General features: G+C 38.3%; 2 protein-coding genes across 9 annotated transcripts in view; one reads left to right on the top strand and one right to left on the bottom strand.

Annotated features, from left to right (window-relative positions):
* The window catches only part of LRRC37A3 (leucine rich repeat containing 37 member A3), a 118809-nt gene that overhangs the window by 80338 nt on the left and 23488 nt on the right, over nucleotides 1-14983 (top strand). For 2 of the 8 annotated variants that reach the window (XM_063080659.1, XM_063080658.1), the window contains exon 6: nucleotides 14531-14694. The exons of 5 other annotated variants lie outside the window; for them this stretch is intronic. In XM_063080659.1, the coding sequence (XP_062936729.1) occupies nucleotides 14531-14694 (164 nt within the window). Of the gene's footprint in view, nucleotides 1-1333; nucleotides 1659-14530; nucleotides 14695-14983 lie in introns of those variants that run through there. One more of the 8 variants, XR_010021862.1, reaches the window with a different exon arrangement.
* Nucleotides 7827-14983, bottom strand: part of LOC134364652 (beta-2-glycoprotein 1) — an 89599-nt gene continuing 82442 nt past the window's right edge. Inside the window, exons 6-9 of the mRNA XM_063080656.1 lie at nucleotides 13994-14182; nucleotides 11254-11433; nucleotides 9326-9523; nucleotides 7827-7944 (exon numbers count right to left, since the gene is read on the bottom strand). Of these exons, the coding sequence (XP_062936726.1) occupies nucleotides 7889-7944; nucleotides 9326-9523; nucleotides 11254-11433; nucleotides 13994-14182 (623 nt within the window). The 3' untranslated portion in view covers nucleotides 7827-7888. The remainder of the gene's footprint in view (nucleotides 7945-9325; nucleotides 9524-11253; nucleotides 11434-13993; nucleotides 14183-14983) is intronic.

The raw sequence follows: 14983 nt of genomic DNA, 5'->3' as shown, positions 1-14983 counted from the left end.
TACCCCATAAATATGTATAGTCAATGATGTTTCAATTCAAAAAATAAAACTAAATAAATAAAAAGGAATGAAGTATTGGTACATGCTACAACCTGGATGAATCTTGAAAACATCATGCTGAGTGAAAAAAAGCCAGACTCAAAAGGTTACGTACTGTATGACTTATTTATGCAAAATATCCAGAACAGGCAAATCCACAGAGATAGAAAGTAGATTGCCAGAGGATGGGAGAAGGAGGAATGCGGAGTGACTTCTAATGGCTGTGGGGTTTCTTTCTGAGCTACTAAAAATGTTCTGGGATTAGATAGTAGTGATGGTTGCCTAACTTTATGAATGTATTAAAAACTACTGAATTGTACATTTTAAAGGAGTTAATTTTATGGTATGTGAAATATCTCAATAAAGCTGGTATTTTTTTTTAATGGACAAAAACACTACCAAAGCTCAATCAAGAAGAAATAGCCTTAAGTGTCCTCTATATATTAAAGAAATGTAATTCAAATTAAAAACCCCCCACAAAGAAAACTCCAAGCCCAGTGGCTTTACAAGTGAACTCTACCAAACATTTAAGGGAGAAATAATATGAATTTTAGAGAAACTATTTCAAAAACGCTGGAGGGAATTACTTCCCAAATTATCTTTCTCCTCTCAGGTGTGCCAGTGGGTCTACCTAAGAGATGGTGTCATCTTGGGGGCTCAACATTGGTCTCTGGGCTTGGTGGCTTGCAGGTTGGACATTCAGCCAAGGCAATATCTAGATCAGTCTGCATAAGTAGGAGGCCGTACTGTTGGGCCCATGCATGGTCTCCATGCTTGTTACCATGGCAACATCATTCATGTGGCCATTGTGCCAGCACTGGGGTGGCTAGAGACCAGTTGCTGTCAACGGGCCAAGTCTTTCTTCCTGTCTGGTTGTTCAGTACCTTACTAGTGGAAATTAACGTGCATGAAAGGTCTTCAAACTTCATGTTCACCTCATTTATTTATTAACTTGTCTGTACTCCAGGCCTTTTTCTCCTCTCAGACTCTGATCATCCTATATCTTAGATTTATTAAGCAGAAGGACGGGGGGACGCAGAGTGTGAAAAAGTAGTGAGTCAGCACCACAAAAAGAACCTGAATAAAAGAACACAAGCTTACCGAGTTCAAAGTCCTATGATAGTCAACAGTGTCTTTTAGGATGTATAGTCAGAGCCAATAATCTATGCTTGGGCACTTTGTCACCCACACTATGGCTTCTACAAGAAGTGTCAAAGAAGCACAAATATCTATTGATTATTAGGTGAATTATTTCAGTTATCTTTCACCATCTTACACTTTTTTAAAAATTTAGGTTCCTGTTTTCTTCTGAAATCATCTAACACAATCCACCATTAAGAATTTGATCAATCACCTAAAACTGAAAAGACTTCAGGAAGAGGACTCCTTGCTGAAATGCACTGATCGAGTTATAATTTCATGTCGATATCATTAACATTCACTTATGGAACTTTTCTGTATCTTTTGCAGAAGTAAAACCAAAGATGTTCACTAAGTTTCCCAGTATACTTTCTAATAAGGACTCACCTAAAAGCCAGAATTCACTACTAGGCATGATTTGATTCATATATTTTCTTTCTTCGTGTAATAAAACCATACATTCAATGTGTGAAAGCTCACAGCTCAACAGGGTCCAGTCATTCTTATTAACTCATTCTAGGTGCTCGGTATGTTTCTATATTCCTAAAATACTCTAGTTTGGTTTTATAAAAATACAAAATCTGTGTGTTTTTTTGTTTTGGGTATGTGTGTTTTATTTTTATGTCTTATGTGTCCTTTCAACCTTTTTAAGCTGTTCCAAATCCCTCCTGAAAGCAGACATGGTAGAGCATACTAATAAGACTATACAGGCTATTAAAACGTTAAAGAGCTTCTATACCAGGTGGTAAGTAGCTGTTGCCCAAGTGCTCTGGGTGTCAACCACCAGACCTCCAGCTCCTCTCATAAGACCCCTCCCCCGTTTTCCTGCAGTCTAGTAAATAAAGGGGAACACTGGTACATCAGGGGTCTTCCAGCCCCAACCCTGCACCCCCAAACCCCAGTTCGGGAATGCCGTCCCTTCTGATTGGTCCCATCCCATACTGGACATATCCCTGCGATAGCTCATAAATAATAAATACTTAAATAAACAACCCTCCATCCTTCACTGGGTGTGAATTGGGCTATTGGACTTCAGAAATTCCTGATTAATATTTCTTAGTTGATCTGAGTAGGGAATGGTCATTGTTTATAATTTTTTTAAATTTTATTTATTTTTATTGACAAAAATAATATATATATATATATAATGCACAACATGTTGTCTTGAAATATGTGTACACTGTGGAATGGCTAGATTGGGCTAGCAACATAGGCAGTACTTCATATATGAGGGGTCTTCATGATGTTCATGGAAAGATTCATATTACCTTTTAATTCTATTTTCCACAAACTTTTTGAAGTACCCTTGTACTTACCATTTTCCGTGTGGTGAGAACACTTAAAATCTACTTTCTTAGCAATTTTCAAGAATACAATACATGTTATTAACTATGAAGATACTTCAAAAAGTTCATGCAAACTACTTGTATTATCTTTTAATTCTATTTTTTCCATGAACTTTTTGAAGTACCCTAGTATAGTCACCATGTTGTACAACAGATCTCTTGGTCTTGTTACCCCTAAATGAAATTTTGTGTCCTTCGACCAACATCTCAACCCACAAACACCCACCTCCAAACCTCTGGTAACCACCATTCCACTCTCTACTTCTATGAGTTCAAGTTTTTTAGATATCACATAAAGTAAGATTCTGCAGTATTTGTCTTTCTGTTCGTAGCTTATTTCACTTAACACAATGTCCTCCAGGTTCATCCATGTTGTTCCAAATGACAGGATTTCCTTCTTTTTTAAGACTATATAGTATTTCATCACGTATATATACCATGTTTTCTTTCTGCATTCATCTGCGGATGAACACTTACGTTGATTCCACATCTTGGCTATTGTGAATAATGCTGCAATGAACACGGGAGTGAAGGTATCTCTTCAACATACTCATTTCATTTTCTCTGTATCCTCACCAAAACATGTTATCTTTTGTCTTTTTGATAATAATCATTCTAACAGGTGTGAGGTGATATCTCATTGTGATTTTAATTTGCATTCCTCTGTTAGCGATGTTTGGGCATTTTTTCATATACCTGTTGACCATTTATTTGTATGTCTTCTTTTGAGAAATGTCTATTCAGGGCCGACCCCATGGTGCACTCTGGAGAGTGAGGCGCTGGAAGCACAGCAGCGCTCCTGCCCCGGGTTCGGATCCTATATAGGGATGAGCGCGGTGCAGCTGGTCACAAGAAAAAAAAAAAGAAATGTCTATTCAGATCCTTTGCCCATTTTAAAATCAGATTGTTTGTTTTATTGTTATTGAGTTATTGAGTTCCTTATATTTTTTGGATATTAACCCCTTATAAGATTTACAAATATTTTCTCTCATTCCCTAGTTCATCTTTGCTCTATTAATTGTTTTCTTGTCTGTACAGACACTTTTTAGTTCGATATAATTCCATTTGTCTATTTTTGCCTTTGTTGCCTGTGCTTTTGGGTTCATATCCAAAAAGTTATTGCCCTGACCAATGTCACAGAGCTTTCTCCCATGTTCTCTTCTGGTAGTTTTACAATTTCAGGTCCACATTTAAGTCTTTAATTCATTCTGAGTTGATCATTGTATACGGTGTGAGATCCTTAATTTCATTCTTCTGCATGTGTGTAACAGTTTTCCAACACCATTTTGTTGTTGTTGTTGTTGTCGTCTGTATCGTGACCAGTACTCAGCCAGTGAGTGCACCGGCCATTCCTATATAGGATCCAAACCCCGCGGCGGGAGCGTCGCCGCACTCTCCCGAGAGCGCCACGGGCTCGGCCCCTAACACCATTTATTTTTTTATTTTTATTTTTTTATGACCGGTACTCAGCCAGTGAGTGCACGCCACGCTCCCAGCACCGCACTCTCCCGAGTGCGCCACTGGCTCGGCCCCCTAACACCATTTATTGAGAAGACTTCCTTACCCCATTGTGTGTTCTGGGCACCTTCATGGAAAATTAACTGTAAATAGTTTTGTTTAGTTTCAGGCTCTCTATTCTGTTCCATTTGTATATGTGTCTGTTTTTATGCCAGTACCATGTTGATTTGATTGCTGTACCTTTGTCATATATTTTGAAATCAGATGGTTTATGTCTGCAGTTTTGTTTTTGGTGGCTGGCCAATGTGGAAATCCAAACCCTTGACCTTGTGGTCCAGTTTTGTTCTTTTTGCTCAAGATTGTTTTGGTTATTTGGGGTTTTTTGCAGGTCCATACAAATTTTAGGATTGTTTTTTCAATTTCTGTGAACATGTCATTGGAATTTTTATAGGGATTGCATTGAATCTGTAGATCACTTTGGGTAATACAAATATTTTAACAATATTAATTGTTCTAATCCATGAATATGAGATATCTTTTCACTTATTTGTGTCATATTCAATTTTTTAACTGATATTTTATAATGTTCAGTGTATAGGTCTTTCACCTCTTTGGTTAAACTTATTCTTAATTTTGTTTGGTAGCTATTATGAATGGGATTGTTTCCTTGATTTCTTTTTCAGATAGTTTGTTGTTAGTGTATAGAAGCTACTGATTTTTGTATGTTGATTTTATGTCCTGCAACTTTATTGAATATGTGTATTAGTTCTAATATATACAATAAAAGTAATTATGAAATCATTTGCAACAAAAGGGGGGATAATATATTCTCCCCTTTTCCAGAGAAAATTCAGTGATCATCTGTAGGATAGGAGAATATGCTTTAGTTTTTGTACTGCTCTTTTTCCATTTCTAAAGCTGTTAGGTGGGATAAGGGGGAGGCCTGTTTTAAAATTAATATGTGACAGATTGAAAAAACAAACAAACAGTGGTTCTGAAGCTTTGTGCTTTGGAAGGAGGAAACCCAGAGTGGATGGCTCTTTTGTTCAGCAGAATCCTTAAATAGGGCTTTTTGATTTAGAAAGGAGAAGCACCACAACCTCTTGAACTTCACCTTCAACACACACACACACACACACACACACACAAACCGGGGGGGGGGGGGAGAAGATATAACAACCACGATTATTTGAAGTTGATACAACAAGCAAACAGAAAGGACATTGTTGGGGGGGGGAGGGAGAAGGGAGGGAGGTTTTGGTGATGGGGAGCAATAATCAGCTACAATGTATATTGACAAAATAAAATTAAAAAATAAAATAAAATAAAATACAAAAAAAAAAGCGTAAACTGCTTGGAATTAGGTGGAATTCAAGATATATTATTATGTTATTTTTTGAACAGCAAAGTGAAGTTCACTTTGTATTTTTATTTGACATGTATTCACTGTGCTAAGCATTTCAGAGATGATCTTAAAGGCTAGGTAAATATTAAATGTATTTTTAAATTATAGAGAAAGTGACTAAAATTCTGAATGAGAAAAGAAGTATTTTACTAAATGTAAGACCATCTAAATGTGAAGAAAGATTAGAAGAAAATGTATAGAAATTATAAAGCAATTTATGTTTAAATTGATGGGAGAGGGCTGGCCAGTTAGCTCGGTTGGTTAGAGCAGTGTTGTAACACCAAGGTCAAGGGTTCAGGTCCCAGTATTGGCCAGCTGCAAAAATAAATAAATAGATAGGAGAGGTTAATGGTTTTGTTTGTTTTTTCAAAATTTTTGTTTGTACGATTATATTATTTTCATAAGGAATACAATTTTTTTTTTTCTTTTTGGTAGCTGGCTGGTAGAGGGATCCAAACCCTTGACCTTGATGTTTAACGCTGGGCTCTAACCAATTGAGCTAACTGGCTGTCTAATATTTTAGAAGAATGATTTGTGAAAACAAATGATATCCAATTTAATTAAAGGAATGCAACACCAATTAAAAAAAAAAAAAAAGAAAGAAAGGAGAAGCACCACAACCTCTTGAACTTCACCTTCAACACACACACACACACACACACACACACACCAGAGTCTGGAAGGAAAAGGCTGAGGAAGAAAAAGTAAAATTATTTTTTAAGGTTAAGTAATAGGAATGCAGAGCTTTTAAATGGCAGCCTGGAAGGGAGAGGAGCCACCACGGTTTTGATAAAAGGAGCAGGAGCAGAGAGCATCTTGGAGAGGAGATCCGGCCCCCACCATATGGAATCAGATAAAGTCCTGACAAAGAAGCACAGGTGAGGAGATACCTACAGGGAACACAGATTTTAAAAACAGTAATGAGTAGTATATCGTGCAGATGGCAAAGGTAAATAACTCCTTCCTGGACTTTTATAAAAACGGGACTAAAGATTTGGAGCAGTAGCTGGAAAAAGATGTGCAGTAATGGAAGATTTTTTAAAATAGGTGATATTACCATATATTTGAATATTGATTGAAATTCTCCCATAGAAAGGAAAAAAAATGGATGAGCATTCATTGGAGGAGTAAAATCTTTAAGTAGGAGAAAGGAGACCCAGCGCATTGAGAGGGTTTGTCCCTTGGGTGAGATCTCAAAGTTCATCCCTCATAACAAGACATAAGGCAGAGTACATGGTACAGATACAGGCAGGATGATGCATTTGATAGTGGAAAGATGAAAAAGGATCTTTTCTATTTTCTCAGTGAAATGAGGAGCAAGGTTATCTGCTGAGCGTGAGGAGAAGGAAGCTGGCTTGAGGAGGATTGAAAAGAGAAATAGCCACTTTGGAGAGCAGAGGAGTGAACAAACTAGAGGAATATGATGGGACTGCTGGGCAGAACTGAGGGCCTATGTCATGTCTGTGTTCATGAATGTCAAGGGGGACCCATTGGCATGGGAGTGGGTTTTGCTTTTTTCCCAGCAACATCCCAGGCGCAGGCATAGAGGAAGCAGGTGAAGCCTGGAGTGAGTCTGTCCAGCACGTGCTACGGGAGAACGGGGCAGGGGAGCTGAACAAATGCAGAAGAGCAACGTCCATGGTGGCTCATGGGATTTTAGTGGGGAAGACAAGGCTTTTTGGCGTTATGTAAACCTGACTTCAAGGATTCAAATCCTGTTCTATTGACCTGGAAGTCCATGCTTATTTCTTTATGGTGATGCTTCTCAAACTTGAGGATGCATGGGAGTTATCTGGGAACTTTGTCATAAATGTATTTCCGGACCATACTCGAAAATTCTGGGACACAGCCTTTTTTCTTTGTAATAAGTAAACAGTTAATACTGATGTGGGGGGCGTCTGTGAATCTTCCCATGAAAAACACTGCATTGCAAGTGTTTTAGTGAAAGCACTTGAGAGTAGGGTTATGAGAGGGGAACTGGGTTACTCAGATCATTGTTTACATTTTCCATTTCACAGCCATGAAATGATAATGTTCCAAATATGTGGGTTTCTTTGCATGTCCTCACTCATAAGCGGGAGCTAAGAAACAAAGAAAGAAAGGCCATAATAAAACATTGAACTTGCAGAAGGAGAGAACAGACCTATAGTTACTAGAGGCAGGAAAGGGGGAGGGGGAGGGAGGATATGGAATAATTGGGGAAGGGACACAAAAAGTAATTATGATCTGTAATGATGAACATGCTAATAATATTGATTTGATCATCACACACTGTACACAAATACTGATAGTCAACTCTACTCCATAAATATGTATAAATAAAAATTAAAATTAAAAAATAAATTTAAAAGCACAAATATTTGGGTTTCTTAACCAGATAACATAGAAGGATAACATAAGGAGGCAATAAGTTCAGTAACTTTATTTTTTCACCTCCATTAGTTTCCTTGGAAAAACACAGATACGGGTATGGCATTTAATGTTGAATCTGAAAACCACTTTAGCATGGCTTTACATCTGATGCATCAGTTTTCCAGAAAGCGAAAGAACTGTGTTCTGTTGGGGGAGAAAAAGATAAACATTCTAAGAGAAACAATCCTTTCTTAAATTTGTTAAATAGCTAAGCCAACTCAAATACATTTTACAAATGTGTGGAATAAATGTAATTATATGAATGAAACCACTTAGCACGAGGTTTAAGTGATGGGAGAAAACATCAGGGAAATCATAAGGCACCATTCCCAAGAGAGAAAATAAAAGGTTCTTTATAACTCTGACAGTCAAGATTAGACGAAAAAAACTACCAGCCCTTTGTTTTTTTTTTCCAATGCACTAACAGCGCTGCATCTGCCTGAAGACCGTAAGGGAGAACAGGCTGAAGAAATACATCAACAAAACTCTGATTTTTTAAAAAAAATTATCATCTTCTAATATTTTTTCTGCTGATTTGTATTAGGTATTGTACTTTGTCAATTTCAGTATTTAACATCTCACCAGGGCTCTGCTATCTTTTGAACAATAACAATTTATTGAGTGCATTTCTGACTACTTGTAGTTGTAATTATAATAATGTCATGGTAATTTCATTGGCACGCATGACCCCATGTCATGCATAATATTTCTAATAATCAAACTAACCCTAAGACGTGGGTATTATTAGCTAGTTATCATCCCTTCTCTCCCTCTAGTGTCTGCTTCTCAGACGTCTCTTCCGAGCTCCATTTACTCCCAACTGTCTTCTCCCAGCTGCCGAGAGGGGCCTGTCAGCATTTTTGGAGCATTTCTAAACCTAGAGCGGACAATAGCTTTGGCCTTTTCTTTTCTATCAACAAAGATATTTAAATCCTAAACCTGAAACCTTGCAAGGTTAGCAGCTCTCAATGCTGGCTATTATACATTTCTCTGTCTCATGCAAACATAATATCATCTTCCTTAGAATATTTCGCTCTAACGAATACTTTGTTCTAATGGATACTTTTCAAACTCTAGGAATTGCTGAAGGAAGGGGAAAAAATGTTAGAAGATCTATAGACCAATTACCATTTCTATGAGTTGCCTTGTAATTTGGGGTGAGTTCTTTATAATTTGGGATGAAGATGTGATTAATATTTTTATTATTTAATATACGACTTAGTATTATTATTATTATTTAAGCTTAACTTGGAATTATACATGATGGCATAATTCACCTTAAGAGTCATTGAATAAAACCACAACCCTGAGTTTTAAGGAAATGAATTGGAAAGGAAGATGTTTATGCGAGTGGAATTGCTATAAGCAGCTCACTGCTTCGTCTGGTTGTTTCTCTCTGTCACCCTCTTTTAAAAAACTCAGTGGCCTAATTGATATTGCTTCCTGTAGTCATTATATAACACAAGTGCTGATTATGGTGAGGGGCAGGTGGAAGTCCTAGCCAAAAGATCCAACATAGTCTTACCCTTGAAGCATTTGGGTATTTCAATGGTGCCGTCTATGCACTGGGCTTCCTCTGTATAGCTACATTTCTTCTCCTTATTTTTGCAGAAGAAAGAAACCTTGTCACCATGTAGCATTCCATTCTTAAATTTTTCCTGGAGCTGCACTCTCTCTCCTTGGTATAGGACAGTAGCTTTTTTAACAGATAATTTACAAGATGCTGAAAGAGAAATTGTTTGTAGTCAGACTTAAAAGTTCAGTAAATCTTTCTGAAAGAAAATATAATGTTTGAACCAGTAGACAACACCTGAAACAGATTGGTCAAGACAAGAAGATTCCATGACTGCACAGTGAGTAATGTCACTATGATTGCTAATGGCAGTTCACTATCAATAGAACTGTTACACATGGCTTCCAAGATGGCCTTTTCTTCCCATGCAGTAGACACATAAGAAGGTCACAGCAGAAACATCAGATTCTTGGCTTCAGTGAAAAAGAAATTCTGATAGATATTGCCATTTCCTGTAAGCTTACATGGCCCTACTCAGATCCTATTTATCGAGCTGGTGCATCCATCAACCAGCCACTGTGAGTGTCGGCTGATAACAGTTCACAAATGCTCCTCTCTCTGAAATATTGCCTTCAGTCTAGAGAAGCTACCTCTTCTACTGGGTTATGCAAACCAACCCCACTGCCATCCGCAGGGTCAGAGAAGGGAGCAGCCAGTAGCCAGTGACTGACTGACTGACAAGGGGGTACAAAAAGCAGGTCCTCTTGCCTCTTGGTGGGTTAACTCTTAATTCATGGAGAATTCATGCTCCAGAGCTCCCAGGGGGATCACACTGAAGCTAGACTCTAGCTGAGACCACATTCTTGTTCAAAACATAGCCCCTAGATCAGCATCAGCATCACCTGGGAACTTGGTAGAAACACAGATTCTCAGGTCCCATCCCAGATCTACTGAATTAGAAACTCTGAGGGTGGAACCCAGAGATCTGTATTTAAGCAAGCCTTCCAGGAGATTCTGACACACAGTGAAGTTTGAGAACTAGCACCCTATCCTACCCTACCTGTCTCACTCTCTGTCTTGAGACACTCAATGAATCAACTGACTTGAATCCCTGTCTTAGGCTCTGCTTCTAGGAGACTCCAACCTAAGACGCTAGTCATTCACCACTTTGCCTGCTGGGCCAAATTTCCTCTTTCTGCTTAAACTGTCCAACCCACAGCAACTTGAGCACAGATATAATGCTAAGTTGTAGTTCTTTTTCATAAGTATGACACTGACTGGATGAAGGATAGACTCCTAACTCAAGAGGAACCCATGTCTCAGGGAAAAGATGCCAGCTGGTGACAAATCCTTTAGCTGAGAGGTCCTGGTATAGACTCAAGTCATGTTCAGGGTGAGTAAGCAGAGAGACATAGAGATGGGAGAGGCCACTGAGATATGGGAAGAGTAGCAATAGTTCCTGACTTTCAGTTCCAGTTCTCAGGAGTACCAGTTGTATTTCACCTCCTCATCATCAATGTCCATAAAAACCTGTCGCCTTTTTACAATAAGCCCCAATTTTCTTGAATCAGCTTGAATGCGTGGTTTGTTTTTGCAATGAAGAGTCTTGACTAGAGAGAGCGAAGAAAAGAAAAAAAAAAAAAGAAAGGATGCTCATAGGCAAAGACTTAAGAGCAAATATAGGAAGCCCACACGATCTTTTACCGTATTATCAATGCTTACAAAGAATCTGTTTATTTCGTACAGTGTAATATCAAGCAAGGTTCCTAAGCATGAGGCTTCCCCATGCACATGTGAGTCCTAAAGGCTTTCACGTGCCAACAGCTGTGAAGCAAGTCAGAGCAACAGGTGGAAAAATGATTGGAACAGGAAATGGCAAGTAAAGGTGATTCAGTAGATAAGTTCAGAGACCTTGTGGGACCTCACCCATATTTCCATACCTTTGCAACTTGGTGTTGCAGACCAGTTCCCCAGTTCGGTGCATTCTACTTCTTCTGGACCATCCAGGACATGTGCATCATGGCAACCATATGTAGCTTTATCCTTGTAATGAAGTGCTTGTTTTGCAGGATAGTTCACAAATCCATTGTCTGGTCTTGATGGGAATGGGCACTTTACTTCTAAAAATTCAGTAAGACATATTAGGAATAAATAGTAGTGTTGTCCAGTAGTTGTGAAAAGGCATGTTCCTTTTTCTTATACTCATGGAACTCTAGGTATTAAAAAGGAAACACTTTGAAGGTAAATTAATGACACGCTATTAAGTTCTTTGGGCTTTCGCATATAATCATAAGGTATTATTGACTGGAAATTTCATCTCCACACAGCCTAAGATGATGAATTTGAAAGAAAAAAAAAAGTCTGTCTCTTTTAACCAACAAACCATGAAATTAAAACACAAAGACTGCACCCCCATGCATATTTAGCATGCTATTATTTGGTTTTAAAATGCTAAGCCTAATTGTTATTATTGTCTGCAGACTATGCAAGAAGCCAGCACGAAACATGTCAGAGAAAAATGGTGCTGCTTCCTGGCCTCCTTAAGATCCTCAAGAGTAGAGCCCCAAATCCTTATCTCCATCTAGCACAGTACAAGAAAGCAAGGCTGGAGCCAGGAGCACAATGTTCTTGGGAGCTTGTTTAATGAGGAAGTTAAGAGTACAAGCTCCAGAGTCAGACCACTTGGCTCAATTGTGGCTCTGCCACACAGTGAATAAAAAACAATCCATGAGTCTATAACAACACTAAAAAGACAGTAGATGGAGGGAAAGCTTTTTTCTATAAAGGAAAGCCACCTAATGTAGAAGGAAAGACAGAATTAGAAAGTCACTGTTTTGTAGCCACCAACATCATAATTGATAGAGTCAAGGATTGTTAATGGATTTTAAAATGATTGCTAGAGAGTGGACATTCACGTGGTCTCAAAGTATCACTGACAGGTTGCTTACTAATCCCAAAGAAAAAGAGGTGTTTTTACCAAGAGGTGGTCTGGCACACCCCACCTGACCAAGGGATCAAAGTAAGTGTGACCAAGGATGGACCAACTGACCCTATGTCTCTCCTGATGTGATGGAATGTATTCGTAACAGTTTTTCGCTTGAATCTAAGCATGAGTAAATAACCAACCAAATTCAGATTATGAAACACTCTACAAGACAACTGACCTATACTCTTCAAAAATGTCAATGAAAGACAACAAAAGAGACAGAGGATCATTCTTAATTAGGAAAAACTAAAGAGACATGACAACTAAATAGAAGATGTGATTCTTAATTAGACCCTGCATAAAACAAAACACACGTGTAGGGGATACTTCTGAGTCCACTGCAAAAAGTTACATCTGAAATAAATGTCACATGATATTATTGTTAATTGTTTATAGTATTATAATTGTTTAAATTATTGTTGTTGGGCCGAGCCCGTGGCGCACCTGGTAGAGTGCTGCGCTGGGAGCGCGGCGACCCTCCCGCCGCGGGTTCGGATCCTATATAGGACTGACCGGTGCACTCACTGGCTGAGTGCCGGTCAGGAAAAAACGACAAATAAATAAATAAATAAATAAATAAATAAAATAAAATAAAATAAAAAAAAAAATAAAAAAAAATAAAAAAAATAAATTATTGTTGTTAATAACTCAAAACACGTTAAATGGCTTGGGTACAGTGATAATATGGAAGATCCTTGTTCTTAGTACATTTATGCTGAAGTATTTATGGGTAAGTGTTTTGATGCATACAACTTTTTTTCAGATAATTCAGGGGGAAATAAATCTGTCTATAGAGAAACAGAGGGAGAAAATGTCACAACGTGTTAACAGTTGATACATCTAGGTAAACAAAACAAAACAAAACAAAAGAACCGATTGCTTAGAACTTGGAAGAATTAAGTCACATAACACTAGCAGGAGACCAGAACCTGGCCCAGAGTAAGTGCCCAAAAAGGTGCTGGTTACTATTGTTCTTTGTAGTTCCCCCATGCTAAAAATCAGTTATGTTTTGAGTCATTCAATAACTAGCTGTAATATCCATCACTGGAGATGTTAGCAGTCCTTAAAATAACTCTTTGTGCCCATAATAAACTCTGTAATTTGTCTACCTGTTACACTGACAAATTCAAAGACGGTAATGACAGGTCAAGTCAAAGGAAAAAGAATTTTCATAATTTAAAAAACAAAAATTAAATATTTCTGTGGTTCTTAAATTTAGGTAAAGATTGTAAAGATTTACAGCACTCGACTACAATCTAGTATTTACCTTAATCTCTCAGGATTCCCCATTTTAATCCTGGCTTCTCTTAGCCAGCCTCACTGAAATACTCATCCATCTGTGTACGCACCCTGTCCTTTCATGCCTCCCTGACTTTGCACCACGTGTGTGGCACGTCTTCCCCTCATTCTTCACTCCTCCTCCAAGGCCCATTCTAAGGGTCACCATCTCTGGGAAGATTTCCCAGGCAGCTCTGGAGAGTTAATTGCATTATATATCATTCCCCTGGGTCAGGAGCCAGGTCTCACTCATCTAGTATCCCCAGTACCTAGCACACTCCCTGGCACACGGTAGATGCTCAATAAACATGTGTTGAATGAGGTGATCTGAAACACTCCACAATAGTTGGAATTTTCAATACTTTTCAAATCTGGGTTTCTACACTACCGTAATTATTTTGTCTTATTGCACCTACCTCTGCATTCTGGTAATTTGGTCCAATTCCCATGTGCTGTGCAGGCAATTGTATTATTTCCAAACATGGCATGTTGTGGTAAACATTCAAAGACTGCTGTGTCCTGATACACGGAGTTGTTTCCAGCTGATGGGTTATAAACACTAAGTGTTGCAAACTTCGGTACAGGTGGTGGAGGGCAGGTTACGGCTGGAAAAAGAAAGAGCTATCATTTCTATGAAAACAGTTGAGGCTTTTAAACATACTCTTCCCAGAAAGAAAAAAAATCCAAAGATGAACTTGAGAAAATGAAAAATACTAGATCAAATACTAGAGTAGAAACAGTCAATTGTGAATGCAAAGTAAGAAAATATGATCCTTATACACTGTTGGTGGGAATGTAAATAGGACAGCCATCATGGAAAACTGAATGGAGGTTCCGCAAACAACTGCAGGTGGAACTGCCCTGTGATCCAGCAATCCCACTGCTGGGTATATACCCAAAGGAACGGAAATCATCATGTTGAAGGGATACCTGCACTCCTGTGTTTATTGCAGCTCTATTTACAATAGCCGAGATATGGAATCAACTGAAATGTACATCAATGGATGACAGTATAAAGAAAATGTGGTATATATACACAATGGAACACTACTCAGCCATAAAAAAGAATGAAATTCTGCCATTCGCAGCCACATGGATGAGCTTGGAAAAAATAATGGTAAGTGAAGTAAGCCAGGCACAGAAAGAGAAATACCACATGAGAGAAAGAAAGAGAGAGAGAGGAGGGAAGAAGGAAAGAAAGAAAGATACAATAATATGTTGAACTTTCACAAGGAGAGAACAGAGCCCTGGTTACTAGAGGGGGGAAACGGGGAGGGGGAGGGACTAGTGAAGAACTAGTTAATAGACACAAGGAATGATTACATTTTGTAACGATGAACATGCTGATTGTCCTGATTTGGTCATCAGACATTGTCCACAGGTATTGATATTCAACTCTGTACCAC

The sequence above is a fragment of the Cynocephalus volans genome, chromosome 16, assembly GCF_027409185.1.
Source record: "Cynocephalus volans isolate mCynVol1 chromosome 16, mCynVol1.pri, whole genome shotgun sequence".
Classification (NCBI taxonomy): Eukaryota; Metazoa; Chordata; class Mammalia; order Dermoptera; family Cynocephalidae; genus Cynocephalus; species Cynocephalus volans.
This window is presented reverse-complemented; position numbering and strand designations above follow the sequence as displayed.